We start from the raw sequence: 15,509 nt of genomic DNA on the forward strand, positions 1-15,509 counted from the left end.
GCTTGTCTTTAAATGCTGCTGTAATGTCAAGTGTTGCCCTCAAATACTGTGGGAGTTGAACACATGCAAATAGTTTCTTAATGCTTTCCATACTAGAAAGAATTGTAATGAAATTCTGTCAAGTCTTTTATCTCATGCTCTTGAGCTGATCATTCCCATTTGCCTGTGCCTTGGCTCATACACAAGTGTCAGCAGTTGTGATATATGTGGGAAGAAGTCTTGATAGCCTCAATTGCGGTTCACAATTATGGTCAGGCAGTTGAAGAGCACTGTGAATGTGTTTGTGTGTGTTTTAGGTTTTGGTTTTGCTTTGCTCATGTAAGGGAAAGCAGCTGAGGCTATTAGGATTGGGGGCCAGACAAGAAGCCCATGGAGGAGGCGGGGAGGCGATGCAGAATGAGCCCCAAAGCTTCCTGTTGCCTATATCTAGGTAGACCAGGGTCTGACGGTTCCCTATAGCTGTATAAGTTCTTGTAAAAATTATTTAAACTCTAGAAGAGGGGAGGTTTTTTTCTTGTTCTTTTTGTATTAGGTTCTTTTCTTTTGTCTTCACCCTAAAGGGAGATGGAGGATTGAAAGCAAGCCATGCTCATGAATCTTTAAAGAAAAGCTGTGGACCAATAATAATCCAGTGTATCACTTGTTTGAACTTTTCCACATTTCTTTTCCACATTTCTTTGTCACATCTTACATATAAATGTTATTTATTTATTTATTTATGGGTTGTATCCAATACTGACTATCCACCTGTAGAATAGAAACAACTGACAGAATAGATTTCCTTTCCTCACCTGCAGTCATCCTACACACCACAAATCTGTTCTGTTGGGGGCCCCAATCCTCAGGAACAGGTTTTGGGTGTACGGGGGCTACAGGGAGACAAGGGGAAGCTTCATTGCATGGACAGAAGTCTGATCATGTAACATTGGATTTCACTCTTATTTCTTTGCTCAAATGCCTTCTATTTAAAACATTCACCTTTCTGGTACTAATACCTTTTAGGCTGAAGTCTTGTACAACCTTACCTTGGGAGTCGATCTCATTGAACTCAATGGAACTTCCTAGTATACATCTAGAGGATTGTGCTGTAAGTGTAGCAATATTTCTGGAGAATTGAAGTTACCTTATGTTCAGTAACTAGGCCTTTGTTTTCTTGCAGGAATTCAGAACAGATGAAAGCTTTTTGGAAATTATCTGGTCTTTCAGAAAAATCAGAAAATGGAGGTAAGAATATTTATTGCTTTAATTTTTTTATTGTTTCACAAACATACATGACATAAAAGCATTACATAACAACATTACATCCAAGGGAAAAAGAAAAGGGGAAGAAGAAGAAAGGCAGGGGAGAAAGGAAACAAAAAACAAAGAATAGATTTTTTTAATGTTACCTTCGATTTTGTAATCGTCCACCTGGGACTAACATTGTCATCTTTTGGGCACCAGATTAAGACTTTCCTCTACTCTTGGGCATTTGATGGCATTGATGGGACTTTTAATATCAGTTGCTTTTGTTAGATCCTGGTATTTTGTTATAACTGATTTTACCTGTTTAAATTATCTTTAAATTTTGTACTTTAAAGGTTTTTTGTTACGTTTTTATTATGATGTATTTTGGGGGTTGTAATACTTTGGTTGTTGGGTGGTAAATAAATGAAATAAGAACCTTCTTTTATACATTTTAAGTTGATAGTCTTTTACTTTAGACAACCAACCAGTAGAAAACTGAAACATGCTTTGTTTTGCACTGCTTTGAGGGGCGAGAAATCCAAATAATGAAAGGGTTGGTCAATTATTAGATTGAGTTAGAGTCTGTGAAGGAGGGGCCAGTTTTGAATTGCCCCTTACCTCTATTAACTGCACAGATGTCCCTTTTGTAGTATCTTTCTATGTGTTTTAAATAGGGATTTCTTTTTGTTTGAATGTTGCCCTGAATATTTTTTTTTCATTCCCCCCACCCCCAAATAGGCTCTGGCTCCCTCCGAGCCAAATTTGACCTTTCAGAAGGACCCAGCAAGCCAGCAACACTTGCAGTGCAATTTATCAGTGAGGGAGGCACTCTTTCAGGAGTAGACGTTGAACTAGTAGGCACTGGCTATCGGCTTTCCCTAATAAAGAAGAGGTTTGCAACTGGTAAGAAACATAATATTAAGTTAATCATAATATGCTATAGGGCCAGTCCGCACTTGCTTGGCGGTCACACACGTTTGCCAAACATACATGGGATGTCATTGGTGTTCGCCACAGTCAGCACCACAAGTACAAAGGGAATATTGTTTGTAATATAATCTACTTATTTTATTGTACTGGACACACACGGATGTTTCTCCTTGACTATGTCAATCATGTATTTAGACATGCATCTCCCCTTCACCTTTTACAGTGTTCACCATGACAAACACAGGCAAGGCATATGCTCTACAAATAACTCAGTTGTAAACAGTGAGAAACAACCTTCAAAGTTAGGTACTCATCTTAAATATAAGTAATGGAGTGGTTTGACATATATAATTCAAACATTAAAAATGGGTGCACTGGTTTTTTGCAGGCTTTGGTAGCCAAGCCAAACATTATGGTTGCCTGCCTCAGTGCCTCCTGTTTCTTGGTTAGCCCCTGTGCAACCAAGAAAGCTTCCTGCCTCCTTCCTGCAGTAGGATAGGAAAGGATGGCAAGAGGCGTGGTGTTTTGGCCATACGTGACCAAAGCACTTCAGCAACCTCAGCCATGCAGTAGCCAAACAGCCAACAACCTTCCTCCAAACCTTGGAGCTCAGGAGGGGGCAAGGAACACCACACAACTGCAGAACTTCTAAGGCTGGGGGTTGTCACATGCACCAGAGAGCAATCACACCTTTCCCATAGTGTGTGAAAATGTAGAAGCCTGAGTAAAAAATATAGCCCAACGATAATGATGGCGACAACAACAGTGATGTCAAAGTTGTATGTATTATTGTTTGAAAGAAGAAAGTTGTTTGCAAGTAATAGCAATCAGTGTAACTGTTTTAAGATTTTATTTTACTGAAAAGATGTTAATGAGAGAACCTTTTTGTGTCTTTCAGGTAGATATATGGCAGATTGCTGAAAAGCGTGTGAAAAAATATAGCTACTTCAATGAATAGAAGTTCATTCTGTCTGTTATTACCTTTCCAACACTATTTTAATATGCATTATTTTTTTGAAAACATGTTGCTTAGTTTTTGGAGTTTATACCCAACAAAAATGCACTTTTAAAAATAAATCATTTTAAAAATACTCTATATTTTATAATAGCACTGAAAGCAAAGTCCAACACTATCTGTAGAAGATTGACTAAAATCCTGAGAAACAAGATTACTCAAATGTTTAGTACTGATGTAGCCTCAGAGTCAAAATAGCAATCACTTGTGGTATTTAAAGTGTGTGGTGGTTTGTGACACCGTAAACAACCACAGCATATTTTAGCTTTCTATAAATATTACTCAAGTATATTTTTTCCGTTTCCATTATTGCCATTCCATAAACAGTGGCAAAGTAATTTTTGTTTCACTTTTGTATATTCATGTGCCATATCTTGTTAGAGATATGTATACAAAATAACACCATTTCCATATACTATATATAATTAAGTATATTGTTTTATAAAAGATGATTTTAAATGTAAAGTGCAATGTTTTTTTTAAAGTTGCAGACAGACAGATATTTACTTCTGCCATTAGTTAACTTTATGGGAGTTGTAATTTTAATTCCTGCTGTAGATTAATTTATTTTTATATGAAATTTGTAACATTTGTGCCTTTTTAAAACTGTGCCTGTTAAAATTTTAAGGTGCCTCTCATTTCTTTTTCAGTGTCTAGATCTTCCACACAGAAAACATGGTGTTTTCCTGTATAACATATATAACTACATAATTCCCTAGGCAGGGATTTAGAAGGGAAACTTACAATAACTCTAAAACAACCTTTAAAACATTAAATAAATTCCTTGTGGGTTAATTGCAATAAATGCAGCCACTGTAAAGGGACCTGCTTGACTTTGAGATATTCAAAACCACGAACAACTTTTAATCAACCGTTAACTTCACTCTCACCAAAGATATGTAAAATCCTGAAAGTATATTAAATTTTTAAATAATTTTTAAAAGAACGATTGTAGCATTTCCCTTTGCTAACTATAAAGTTTTTACATTTCAAGTGCTTTCAAACATGACATGAATGTAAATGTTGCTTTTGATGAGTAACATTCTTTTAAAGGTTTGTTTTGAGTAGAACAAAAATTATAATTCGTATTTTCAACAAAATTGATCAACTAAGCATTTGAACATTTGGATTAGTCTCTAATCCTTTTGCTACATTTTAAACACAGTGGCAAATAGTGGCTCAAACAATAATGAAAGTTACCCATTAAGAGAATTTTTAATATAAAGTAACTACTTTCAGAGCTTGTTATATATTGTGCTGTAAAAAACCCTATTAAATGCTAAAATCAAAAGCTGATGGGATAAATGAATTATATAACCATCAACTGTAGGGAGATTACATCTCTAAATTTCATTGTTTAGGAAAAGCATATGTTAAAGCAATTAAATATTTAAAACTTGTAAAATCACTACTGGATCTATCAGTCAATTTTATATATAAAATATATATATAGTGCCCATAGCCACTTAAATTCTGGTGAATGTTAAGACCCTACAAAGGCCACAAGTAATGACAGGTGAATATGTTCTATTGATTTCAATGAATTTATACTCTGGTACGGCCAAATATTCCCAGATCACTTTTTGTAGAACTATTCATCCCTTGTGAAAGTTATATGGGGGGAGGAATATCAGTGATTTTAAGGGGTGAGCAAAAGCAAAGAACTTTGGCTTACCTTTACAGATGAGATGGCTGAAGGATTTTTCTTCTTTTTTTAACAGGAAAAAAGCTTTGCTTCCCACTTCAGGCCACAGTTTGGCTGCCCTCAGAACTCAGGCAGCATTCCCTTTGTTATTAGGGACAGAATGTCCCCCTATGAACAATGCTATGTCACGCCAGAGTCATTCCTTAGGACATTTTGGGGGGAGGAAGATGGCTGCCACTTTTGGCTTTTTGTTTTTGTTTGTTTAAAAGCAGAAGAAAAATCTGTCACCTTGTCTTTAATGGTAAGGCCATCTCCTGACATGAAAGTTTTCTGATCTTGCCTCCCCACCCCCAATTAGGATCAAGTGGGCCGTTTTTCCCCCACACCCAAATGCCAAAATTCTTTCGTCCAACATGAATTTATTTACACATTGATAACTGATTGTAGTCAAAATATTAGTTTCCTTTTTGCCTGTTTTGATTGTTTTATAATATATATCATTGGAGCAGCACGTACTGGATTTTCATTCCAGAATGTTAGTCTTTACTGAATTATTACTAGAACTTTTAACTAAAACAATTGGCATTTCAAATGGTACAGTCTTTTACTGGAATCTTAATTGTAATCTGCTAATGCAATCAAAACTGTTTGAATAGTTTAATACCTTACTATTAAAATTCAATTTGTTCTCCATTTTTAATAATGTATCTCTAAATTAGTGCAAATGCTATGTTTCAGCACTTTTAATCTCACCTTCCTACTAAGTGTTCTCAAGCATATATTCACAAAGAGTGCAGGTTACAATTTTGAAGCCATACCAGTTTATATAAATTTTTTGTAAAGAACTCTAAAAATTGTATAAAAATAAACCTATCTGATGAAAAATGTGTGTAGCAAGCTGGATCTTGCTTGTTTATAAAGTGATCATCTTTGTAGCTGCACCTTGAGAGAATTTGTAAACACAACTCTAAAGGGTCTGAGATTTCTATGAACTGTAAATTAGAGCAATATAAATCTTAGAAAAATTGTAAATACATCAGATCTTTCACAAAATGTAAAAAAAAATACACCCTATAATAAACATGTAATATATAACTTTTAAGTTGACTCTTGCTGTTTATATGCTATCAGAGCATCAAAGAGGCATTCAAATGGCAGTCTTCTCACATAAAGTCTATTGGTTTTCTGAACAAGGGAAATGCATTTGATCTAATGTGTTTGCATTTTAGTAAAACGTGGTGCTACAGTATTTTTTAAGACTATCTAGCAGCCTCCTCTGACCAAACTGCTAACCTATGTGGGGGTTATCAGACAGGAGCTACATGCAATCTTCCAGCTGTTTACTTCACCAAAAGCACAAGGGTCTTGTAGAAGGAAGGAGAAGTTTAAACCTGGCCTTGTGCCATAGGCAGCCTGACTTTCCATAGGCCCCTTATTTGATGTTGAACAAGGAATGGCTGGAGGATTTTCGATTTCTTTGTCCAGCTCTTTTAAGAGGTCAGGCACTCTATATTGCAAAAAAGGAGATAGTAGGACAGGTGGCATAATTAGCACTGCAATAAGACAAACCCTTATGAACAATGTTTAAAGTGCTTTTGATTTTAATCACACTCCATTTTTAGAGTGGTGTTTCCCTTTTCTTCTAAATTGGTCCCTGCTATTTCTGACCTCTTCCCCTCCTGCCATCTTGGGTGACAATAAAAGGTAGAATTAGATAGAAGTTTGGTGATCGTTCATGTCAGCACCGTTGCTAGTCCTTACCTTACTACAAGGAAAAGCTCAGTCAGAAGGAAAAAGGATGATTAATCTGACCTATCACCAGGGTTGAGCATATGCTTCGCATGCAGAAGAGCACAGGTTTGATCCCCAGTATCTCCTGATAGGGTTGGAAAAATTCCTGCCTGAAACCCTGGAGAGCTGTTGCCAGTCAGTGTGAACAATATTGGAATAGGGAGAGCAATGGTCTTACTCAGTATAAGGCAGCTTGCCATGTTCCAAGAAAAGGCATTGCATCACACTACTTCACAAACAGGTTGTAAAGCTGCAATCCTTTGGAGTGATTCCCATGGAAATCAGTGGGACTGACCTGATCTAGACAGCAAGTTCTTTTTCTTCTAAACGTTTGGGTTTAAGCATGTTCACACCCAAAACATTCACACATTTATGTGATTTGAATCAACTAAAACTCAAATCAACTTTATTTAGGTGATACCACTATGAGTTAGTAGTATCTTCAAGGGAAGATGTTTTAAGGCTGGTTTTTAAAGGTGTACATAGACAAATGCTTTGTTCAGTCCTACTTTGTTCAGTATTTGCTTGTATTAACTTACTGATAAAAATCTGCTTTAAACAGATATTATTATATTTATTTATATCCCGCCTTTTGCCCAATGCTGGGCCTCAAGGTGACATTACAAAATTTTAAACATATACATTTTAAACCTATAAATAGAAATTTAAAGGAACAATTCATAATGATAAGAACTGGAAATAATCTCAAACAAGTAAAAAACATGAAATTAGCCACTATAATGTGCAAGGTTAGAGACTAATGTGCATTTTTGCTGTTATTTGGAAACTATCAATAGGAAACAAGAGAATTGGCAGATCACAAGTATTGCATTTGTGCATCACTTGGGGTGCTTCAATCGCAGCTTTTAAAGCTCAACTAAAAACTTTTCTTTTTCCTAAAGCTTTTAAAACTTGATGTTGTGCGGACTTTATACTGTTAGTTTTACCCTACCCTGTACCTGCTTACCCTACCCTGTGCCTGTTGGCATTCTCTTCCCCTCCTTATTGTTTTACTATGATTTTATTAGATTGTAAGCCTATGCGGCAGGGCCTTGCTATTTACTGTTTTACTCTGTACAGCACCATGTACATTGATGGTGCTATATAAATAAATAATAATAATAATAATTCCAAATTGACAGCTCCTATTGCTACTAAGCAAAACACATTGTGTAGCTATTACATCTTTTCCCCTTGATTTTTTTGTGGAAAGGTTAAAGGTGGAAGAAGCAGCAGGAAAATACGAGGGTCACAAATATAAAATGACATTTGGACACCCCCCTAAAATTCATGAATGAAGCAGAGTGTTTGCACAATAAAAGCTTTGTCTGAAAGTACCCTGACTTTCATTATAAATTTAATTTCGAAGTTGGCAACTCTAGAGATTAAGTATTTTGTTAAGAATCTCACGTCTTTCAACTAGGCTAGTCAATATATGGTATGGATTACATGACATGTACCAACAGACATCACCCAAGAGCTCCAAGATTCAAGTGAATGCAAGATGCACTTTTCTTGTCTGTCTATTTTAGTGCCAATACACACTGCAGTCCACATTCCTGCCATGTTAACAAGTCAAATCTTTTTCTATTGTGTTGTCTTGTGATAAACCAGCAGAAACTTTACAGAAGTAATTTGATTTCACCATTCAGATTTATTTTACTCAACTTTTGTACCACGTATAATATTCCAGTTTTTCAGGAGTGACAGGCTATATTTGTATTTTCTATATGCAGTGCATTTATGATATTACAGTGGATTACATGAGGAACCAACTTTACACTATAATGGCAGTGTGGCTACCACTAATTAACATAGATTGTGTAAACTTCTAATTGGAAAGGCCATTTGTGTGAAGCATCTTTTGCATCTGGAGTTCTTTCATGAAATGAGATGTTGCTAGCTCAGTTAAAATTGCCTGAATAACGAGAGAAATTTCGTAGTGCCTACTTAGATGACCATTTTACTACAGCTTCTAGTGTCTAGTAAAATCCCCTTGTAATACAACCAAGTTAGCCTGGGGTAGGTTGGTGGACTTATTCTTCATATGGCTTCCCACATGGTTAGGAATGCTGAGTTGCGTTCTCAGTAGCAGCCATACTATAATATAGTGGCAAGCTGGTCATACCATCACCTAACATTTCCAAATATTTGCAAAGGTAGACCACCTGGAGAATCTATGGTTACTTATCCAAATCTTCATTTTCCCTATATTTTAACTTCACTAACTTCTGATGTTGAACAGAACAAGCCGCCGTTTTAAAAAGCAGTTTCTATCTTTGGCACAGAGAGGCCAAAACAAAACATCTGAAGTCATATTCCGGCTTCTCCCTGCCTGGTCCTTCCCGTTGCACTGAGCACATTGCACAAATTTACTCGAAAAATTCTCGAAACGTTTTGGGGGTGTCTCTTTGCTTTAGTAACAGCGTCCGCATCTTCGTGTACACTGCTGTTACTTCTCCCTGGCTAGGAAAGGGTCAGCGTGTGCAGCTGCACACTGAAGGGTGTTTTGTTCGTGCACGACACGCTTTCAAAGGCTCTCTCCATTCCTTGCGGCACATCCACGGGCTCGTCGTCCATGTTAGCCGTAGCAGCTGGCTGAGATCGCTGCTTTCTCCTCAGACCTTCTTCGCTCCCTGGCGGTGCGGCTGCAGGCGTGCCTGTTCTCCGCGGCCGTCGTGAGGGGGCTCCTTCACCCCAGAGGGCGCGCTTGCCTTACTCCGTCGGCCGGGCAGAGAAGGAGAAGAGGCAGCGAGCGAGCGAGCGAGCGCTTGCTGAGGAGCGACGACGAGAGCGGGGAGGACTTGTGTGAGGAGGGAAACCACCGCGCTGCTCGCTCCCCGCTCAAGGTCACTCCGGGCGGCCTGCGCCCAGCGACGTCAGCGCCAGTCGTCGAAGGGAGGCGGCCGGCCGGGCTCTCAGCCACCACCGACTCGGCGTCTCACTCCATCCCCCAGAGAGGAGGAGGAAGAGGCGGCGCTCATCGAGCCGTTCTGCTGTAAGGTATTAGCCGCGCTATTTTGTGTCCCGGCGCCGGAGCGACCTCTCGTATATATAAAGAGGCAGGCGGGCGGGCGGGAGAAACGAGGGGATGAAACGGTGCTGTGGAGATGCCGCCGCCCGAGTCGGGAATGGCGGCGTCTGACGCTAACTGAAGACGCTCTGCTTTTCCAGACTTCCCTGAAGGGCTGGGGCTTTCCCGCTCCTTGACGAAGAACCCCCTCGGGAGGTGTATTGCAGAAGGGCTGAGGAGGCCGGTCGCCGCTCTCCCCAGCGCGGGTGGAACGGGTTGATAGCAGCTCCTCAGCGCCACCACCCTCTCCCAGCCCCTCTTCCTGAAATACGAAAGCGCTGCTTTTTGTCCGTGGGTTCGTGGTGTTGGATGTGGGGTGGCGCTTTCAGACGTGCACATCGTCACGATGTTGCAGGCATAGGTGGCGCGCGTGCGAACGCGCCTTTCGTGTCTTTGGCGAAGCTCTTACCCAGTCGTTGTGTTCAAATAGATACGCTAACATGGCGAGGTTTTTCTTTTCTCACGATCGAGTGGAGGGGAGGATTTTTCATTTGGGACAGGAGAAATTGCTGCACCAGAGCCCATGCCTCATGCTGGCCTGTCCCTTGCACTTGAAGTGTTGATCCAGTTGTCAGCAAGCTGCCATGTTAGTTTGTCCTGTGTGTACAGCAGCCTTCCTCAACCTGGTGTCTGCCAGATGTGTTGGGCTACAACTCCCATGCTGGCGTTGGGATTCTGGGAGTTATAGACTAACACAATTGGAGGACATCCAGGCTATAGTACAGGTTGCTGGTACAGGCCAGATTTATATATGTAGTTGATTACCTGCTAACTGTACTTGGAAAACACAACATAAGTCTGTCTTACTGGGGGTACTATTTTTTTCTGCTTTTACTAGTGTGCCCAGTAAGTAACTCAGGATAACAACACTTCATGTGTCCCATGAAGCTGACTCTAGGGGTGAACAACTGGTGCCCTCCAGATGTTTTGGACTACAACACCCATAAACCCCAATTAGCATGGCAGTGATCAGGGATTATGGAAATTGTAATCCAAAACATTTGGAGGGCACCAGGTTGCCTACTCCCATGCCATAATTAAGATGCCAGGAGACTATGAATCTGAATGGGAAAATATGTAAACATAGAAGTGTATGTTTCACAGTCATATTTGAAAGAGTTGATGGGGTGAGTCATCAGTTCTGCGGAGGGGAGGTTGCTCTTGTTGGCTTAGCATAAAACATACAAGCCTCGCCTGTTGGATTACAAAGTAGCTAAGAGTAGGTTCAGATATTAATGAAGAAGTGCTGCCAGCCGTCTGTTTACTCACTTCTTCTTGCAAGCTTTAAAAGTGAGTTTATGCAGGTCTACAGGCTCTGTGTCTACAGCTTGCTTTTTACCCATGTGTGATTTCTCCTTCAGATGTCCTTCAGATGTTATCAATAAGCACCCCTATTGAATGTGAAAATGTGCATTTGGTTGTCAGTGCTCTAGTAACATCTCAAGCTGCTCTGAATTGGACTAATGTTTCCCTTATAACAATATAAAGCTGTTGGGTAGATTATTGCAAATTTTGGAAAATACATAACACACACCAGTCCATTTCTCCTGTTTCCTTTGTAGATGAGAGCCTGTATTATTCATTCCTTTGTGTCACTTTTACCTCGTCTGGTTTTTTTCCGATGGAATAAGAATATCACTCCTCGTTAGTTTGTTGTATATTTGCTTTGGTTCACAGCAGAGCATCATTCTAAAGCTTCAGTAGGTTTTAATTAACTACAAACCTCTGATTACAATCATACACATGCACAGACACACATTGTCTCTTGCTGTCTGCAGATTTTTTCTTAACCAGTTAGTTATGGCTGCTGGATAAGAAAAAACACATTAGCTTCCCTTACTTTTATTGGTAGTCTGTAAATTTCTGGTATCTCGTATTTTGGCCAAGAGCCAGTTACAATTAAACTACAATCCTATACCCACTTACTTGAGAGTATGTCCCACTTAACATTGTACTTCTGAGTAGACATATATAGGATTAAGATATTAGTCATGGTTGAAGTCCTTGGAAGTAATAGAATTTTGGTTAATCAAGACGGCTAATCCATTGGCTTCAGCAGGTTTTAATCACAACTAACTTTAGTTGAGGCCTTTTTGTTGTACGGTCACTGTATCAGTGTCTGCAAACTGGCAGAAGATTCATTAGTCATCTTGGGTCATACTTGTGACCCAATCCTACTCCGTGTGCTTTAGATTGTCAAGTAAATATACATTGGATTGCAGCCAGTCTACTTGATAATTTTGTTTCCTGTTTTGACTCTATGGTTCTCACAAGCATATATGTGGCCTTGGTCTCCACTATAATATTTTGTGCCCTAGTTTTCTCTCCACTGTAAATCCCTCAAAACGAGTGGGCAGTTTGTGGCCCTCCAGATGCTTTGGTCTACAACTCCCATTAGCCCTAGTCAGGATAGCAAATGCCCAGTGGTGAGGGATGATGGAAGTTGTAGTCCAAAACATCTGGAGGGCTGCAAGTTCCCCACCCAGCCTTAAAAATATGGGTATATTTGAATAGCCTGTAAATGCCAGATCCTTAAATAGTACTGTTGGCATTCATTAAAACTTAGCAAGATTTCATGAAAAGTCAGATATGGATTTTTAACATGTTTTCAAACAAATAAATTTTAATTGTGCAACCCTTTCCTTTTACTATTAAAATACAACGTAAATGCAACTAGATAAAATTTGCAACATAGAAGCTGGATTTTTCAGTATGAAACCCACAACAGAGAGTTCTTTGTGTTCTTTCTTTTGTGGTATTGAGAGAATTAAGAAAATATGTCTAACTTCCCTTCTATATATTTGTGTCTGCTTAATTACATTGCAACAAGATTGGTGAGGAAAAGACACTTCCTCTTAAAAAAGAGTAATAGATACATCCACATGTTTTCTTTTATGTAGCTTTATAAATTATGTTTTTCTCATTTCAAGTTATTTCCACTTGTCCTAGTCTTATTAATTTCTGTCCTTTTTTAGAAGGAAATAGAAAGATTTATTTAATGTTTTACCCTGTTTCCTATTTTCACTTTAAAATTACTCACACACTGTAATAAAATAGAAAGAGAACAAGAGGTTGAAAGAAAAACCCATGAAAGTTGTTATTGTTGTTGTTGTTGTTTTACTAATTTAAGGCTGCAATCCTATGCCCATTGAACTTAATGGACTTCCTATACTCATCTGGAAAAATGTCTATACACAAGCATCCTACCACATCTTAAAAAAGGTATTGTAGAGCTGGAAGAAGTGGAGAAAAGGGCAACTAAAATGATCAAGGATCTGAAGCATCTCCCCTATAAGTGAAGGTTACAACAACTGGGATTGTTTAGCTTGGAAAAAAGGAGGCTAAAGGGAGACATGTTAGAGGTGTACACAATTATGCATGTGTGGAGAATGTGTCTCATAATACTTGAACCCAGTGTCATCCCATGAATCTTATTGGTGGGAGATTCAGGACAGATAAAAGGAAGAACATCTTCACACAGCACATAGTTAAATTATGGAATTCTCTACTACAAGATGTAGTGATGGCTACCAATTTGGATGGCTTTAAAAGGAGTTTGGATAAATTCATGGAGGAGAAGGCTATCAATGGCTACTAGTCCTGATGGCTATGTGCTACCTTCAGTATCAGAGGCAGTAACTTTGTATACACCAGTTGCTGGGGAACATGGACAGTAGGATGCTGGTGCACTCATGTCCTGCTTGTGGGTTCCTGGTCAACAGCTGGTTGGCCACCGTGTGAACAGAGTGCTGGACTAGATAGATCCTTGGTCTGATCTAGTATGGCTCTTCTTATCTGTGAGCAGAGCATTTTTTGGTGCAGTGTCTTTGCTGACATCCAGGTCATGCTATCTTTTGGCACACCTGGGGATCTGCAATGCTAAATTAAATTTGGGGGAGGGGGACCTTCCCAGTTCTCTGTATGTTGCTTTTTCACTTCTTTAGCTTTATCCACTCAGGTAATCAGAGAGAACACAGGAAGCAGGCACCCTTTTCTATTTCTATAAACCACCATGAGTACCATTATTCTGCATCTCATATCAAATGTGATCCATTCTTTTCAACCTCCTGACATTAGAAAACATGGATACTATTTCCTTGTGATGAGGTAAGATAGCAGTCACCATGTCCTGAGAATCTTATGAAGTCAGATATGGATTCTCCACAATATAGAGCTATTAGATAACCTATCCTGCATGCCATTATCTCCGGGAAGATCATCTCTACTGCCCAGCAATTAGATTTCAAAGAACCCTCCCTTTGAGCCAATGTGTGGCTTTTTTCAAGCTTAACTGCTGCACATGTGGGGTGGAAGAGGCAAGAATGAGAGTCTGGAATAAACTCAACCTAGCCTACAAAGGGTTCTGTTGGGAGTTTCCCAGCCACACACTGAGCACACTCAGACCTGTTTAGCTGTAGCAAAGCAGCAGTGTGTGTGTGTGTGAGAGAGAGAGAGAGAGCATGATTTGATATGTATGAATACATGTGTATGGATAAGAGTATATGTTGTGGCCCCATCAACTTTTGCTTTGGTCCCACCCACTGCTGGCATGTGTTATCCACAGCACTGTAGCTCTTGGGCTGAAAAATGCTCCCCAACCCTGCCAATGCCCGACTCTAGAGTATAATGGTTGATTCCAGATGTGTGTGTTTGAGAAAGGAATGAGATACGGAACAAGATAATTTACCATACAATCCTACAGGGTGGATTTGATTTAAATCAATTTGATTTAAATCATGATTTAAATCACAATTTAAATCACTACTCAGAAAGACTCAATTTAATCATGTGACTTCCCCCCCAAAAAAGTGCACTCTATTCATTGAATTTTTTGAAACTTAGCACTTAAGAGGTAAGGGGTTGATTCTGTGTACATAGATTTGCAAAGGAACCATGGGATTGTGATCTCTGCAGACACAAATTCAGTTTTGAGAACTGTAAAACCAAGCATCTGTGATAATATCTTCTAGATAGAAAAATTGCCCAATAATCTTACAGAAACCTCTGGAAGAGCATGACATTGTGAATGGATTAATGGAATTCATTTTACCAAAAAATGAAAACGTTGCATGAATATACAGCCTCATGCTACATAATTAAAAACTAATCCTTTTTTCATGATGAATAACCTTTGGACTATAATGTATCTTAAATAAAAAAACTATCTTTAGATAGATTTTTTCCTCAAAAAGCATTTTATTAAAAAAAACTGATTTAAATTAAAAAATCTGATTTAAACTTTAAAAATCAATGATTTTTATCCACCCTACAATCCTATATGCGTACTCGGAAGTTAGTCTTACTGCACAACAATGGTATACAGCGTGTATGGGGAACCTGTATACCATATCCATTTACCCCTTCAGGAAGTTCAAGCTAGCCTACAAATGGAGCCAATCAGGCAGTTTCCCAGCCACACACTGAGCAGACTCCGACCTATTTAGCTCTAACAAAGTAACATCATCGTGTGCCAGTTTAGACCATTCCTCAGTCCTTTCCTCACATTGTTGCTCACCAACTGCCTGGGGTATTTTGGCCAACTTGTGCTGTTACTCAAGATACCTCAGACAGATGTGACTCTGCTTCGGAATTCCAGCTGTTTTGTGCTACTTCACTAAACCAGAGTGGGCAGATGCTTAGAAAGTGATGAATCTACTCCAAAGCAGTAGGAATAGTGGCATAATAGTTTTAATGAGCTGAAATTGTCCACATGGAATAGACGCTTTTGTTCAGTCCAACTAGGAGAGATGGGGGCCTGCCCCTTCACCCCCTCCAGTCCATTTATGATTATTTCTTGGTTTGTTTATATCCCACTTTTAAAAACAGAA

At 39.1% G+C, this 15,509-nt stretch overlaps 1 protein-coding gene across 2 annotated transcripts in view; it reads left to right on the forward strand.

Moving 5' to 3' along the window:
* The window catches only part of FCHO2 (FCH and mu domain containing endocytic adaptor 2), a 76,113-nt gene extending 70,194 nt beyond the window's left edge, over nucleotides 1-5,919 (forward strand). For both annotated transcript variants that reach the window (XM_063127930.1, XM_063127931.1), the window contains 3 exons: nucleotides 1,160-1,224; nucleotides 1,966-2,130; nucleotides 3,056-5,919. In XM_063127930.1, coding sequence (XP_062984000.1) covers nucleotides 1,160-1,224; nucleotides 1,966-2,130; nucleotides 3,056-3,078 — 253 coding nt within the window. In that variant the 3' untranslated portion in view covers nucleotides 3,079-5,919. The remainder of the gene's footprint in view (nucleotides 1-1,159; nucleotides 1,225-1,965; nucleotides 2,131-3,055) is intronic.
* Nucleotides 5,920-15,509: the final 9,590 nt, after the last annotated feature.

Source organism: Elgaria multicarinata, chromosome 6, assembly GCF_023053635.1.
Source record: "Elgaria multicarinata webbii isolate HBS135686 ecotype San Diego chromosome 6, rElgMul1.1.pri, whole genome shotgun sequence".
Taxonomy (NCBI): Eukaryota; Metazoa; Chordata; class Lepidosauria; order Squamata; family Anguidae; genus Elgaria; species Elgaria multicarinata.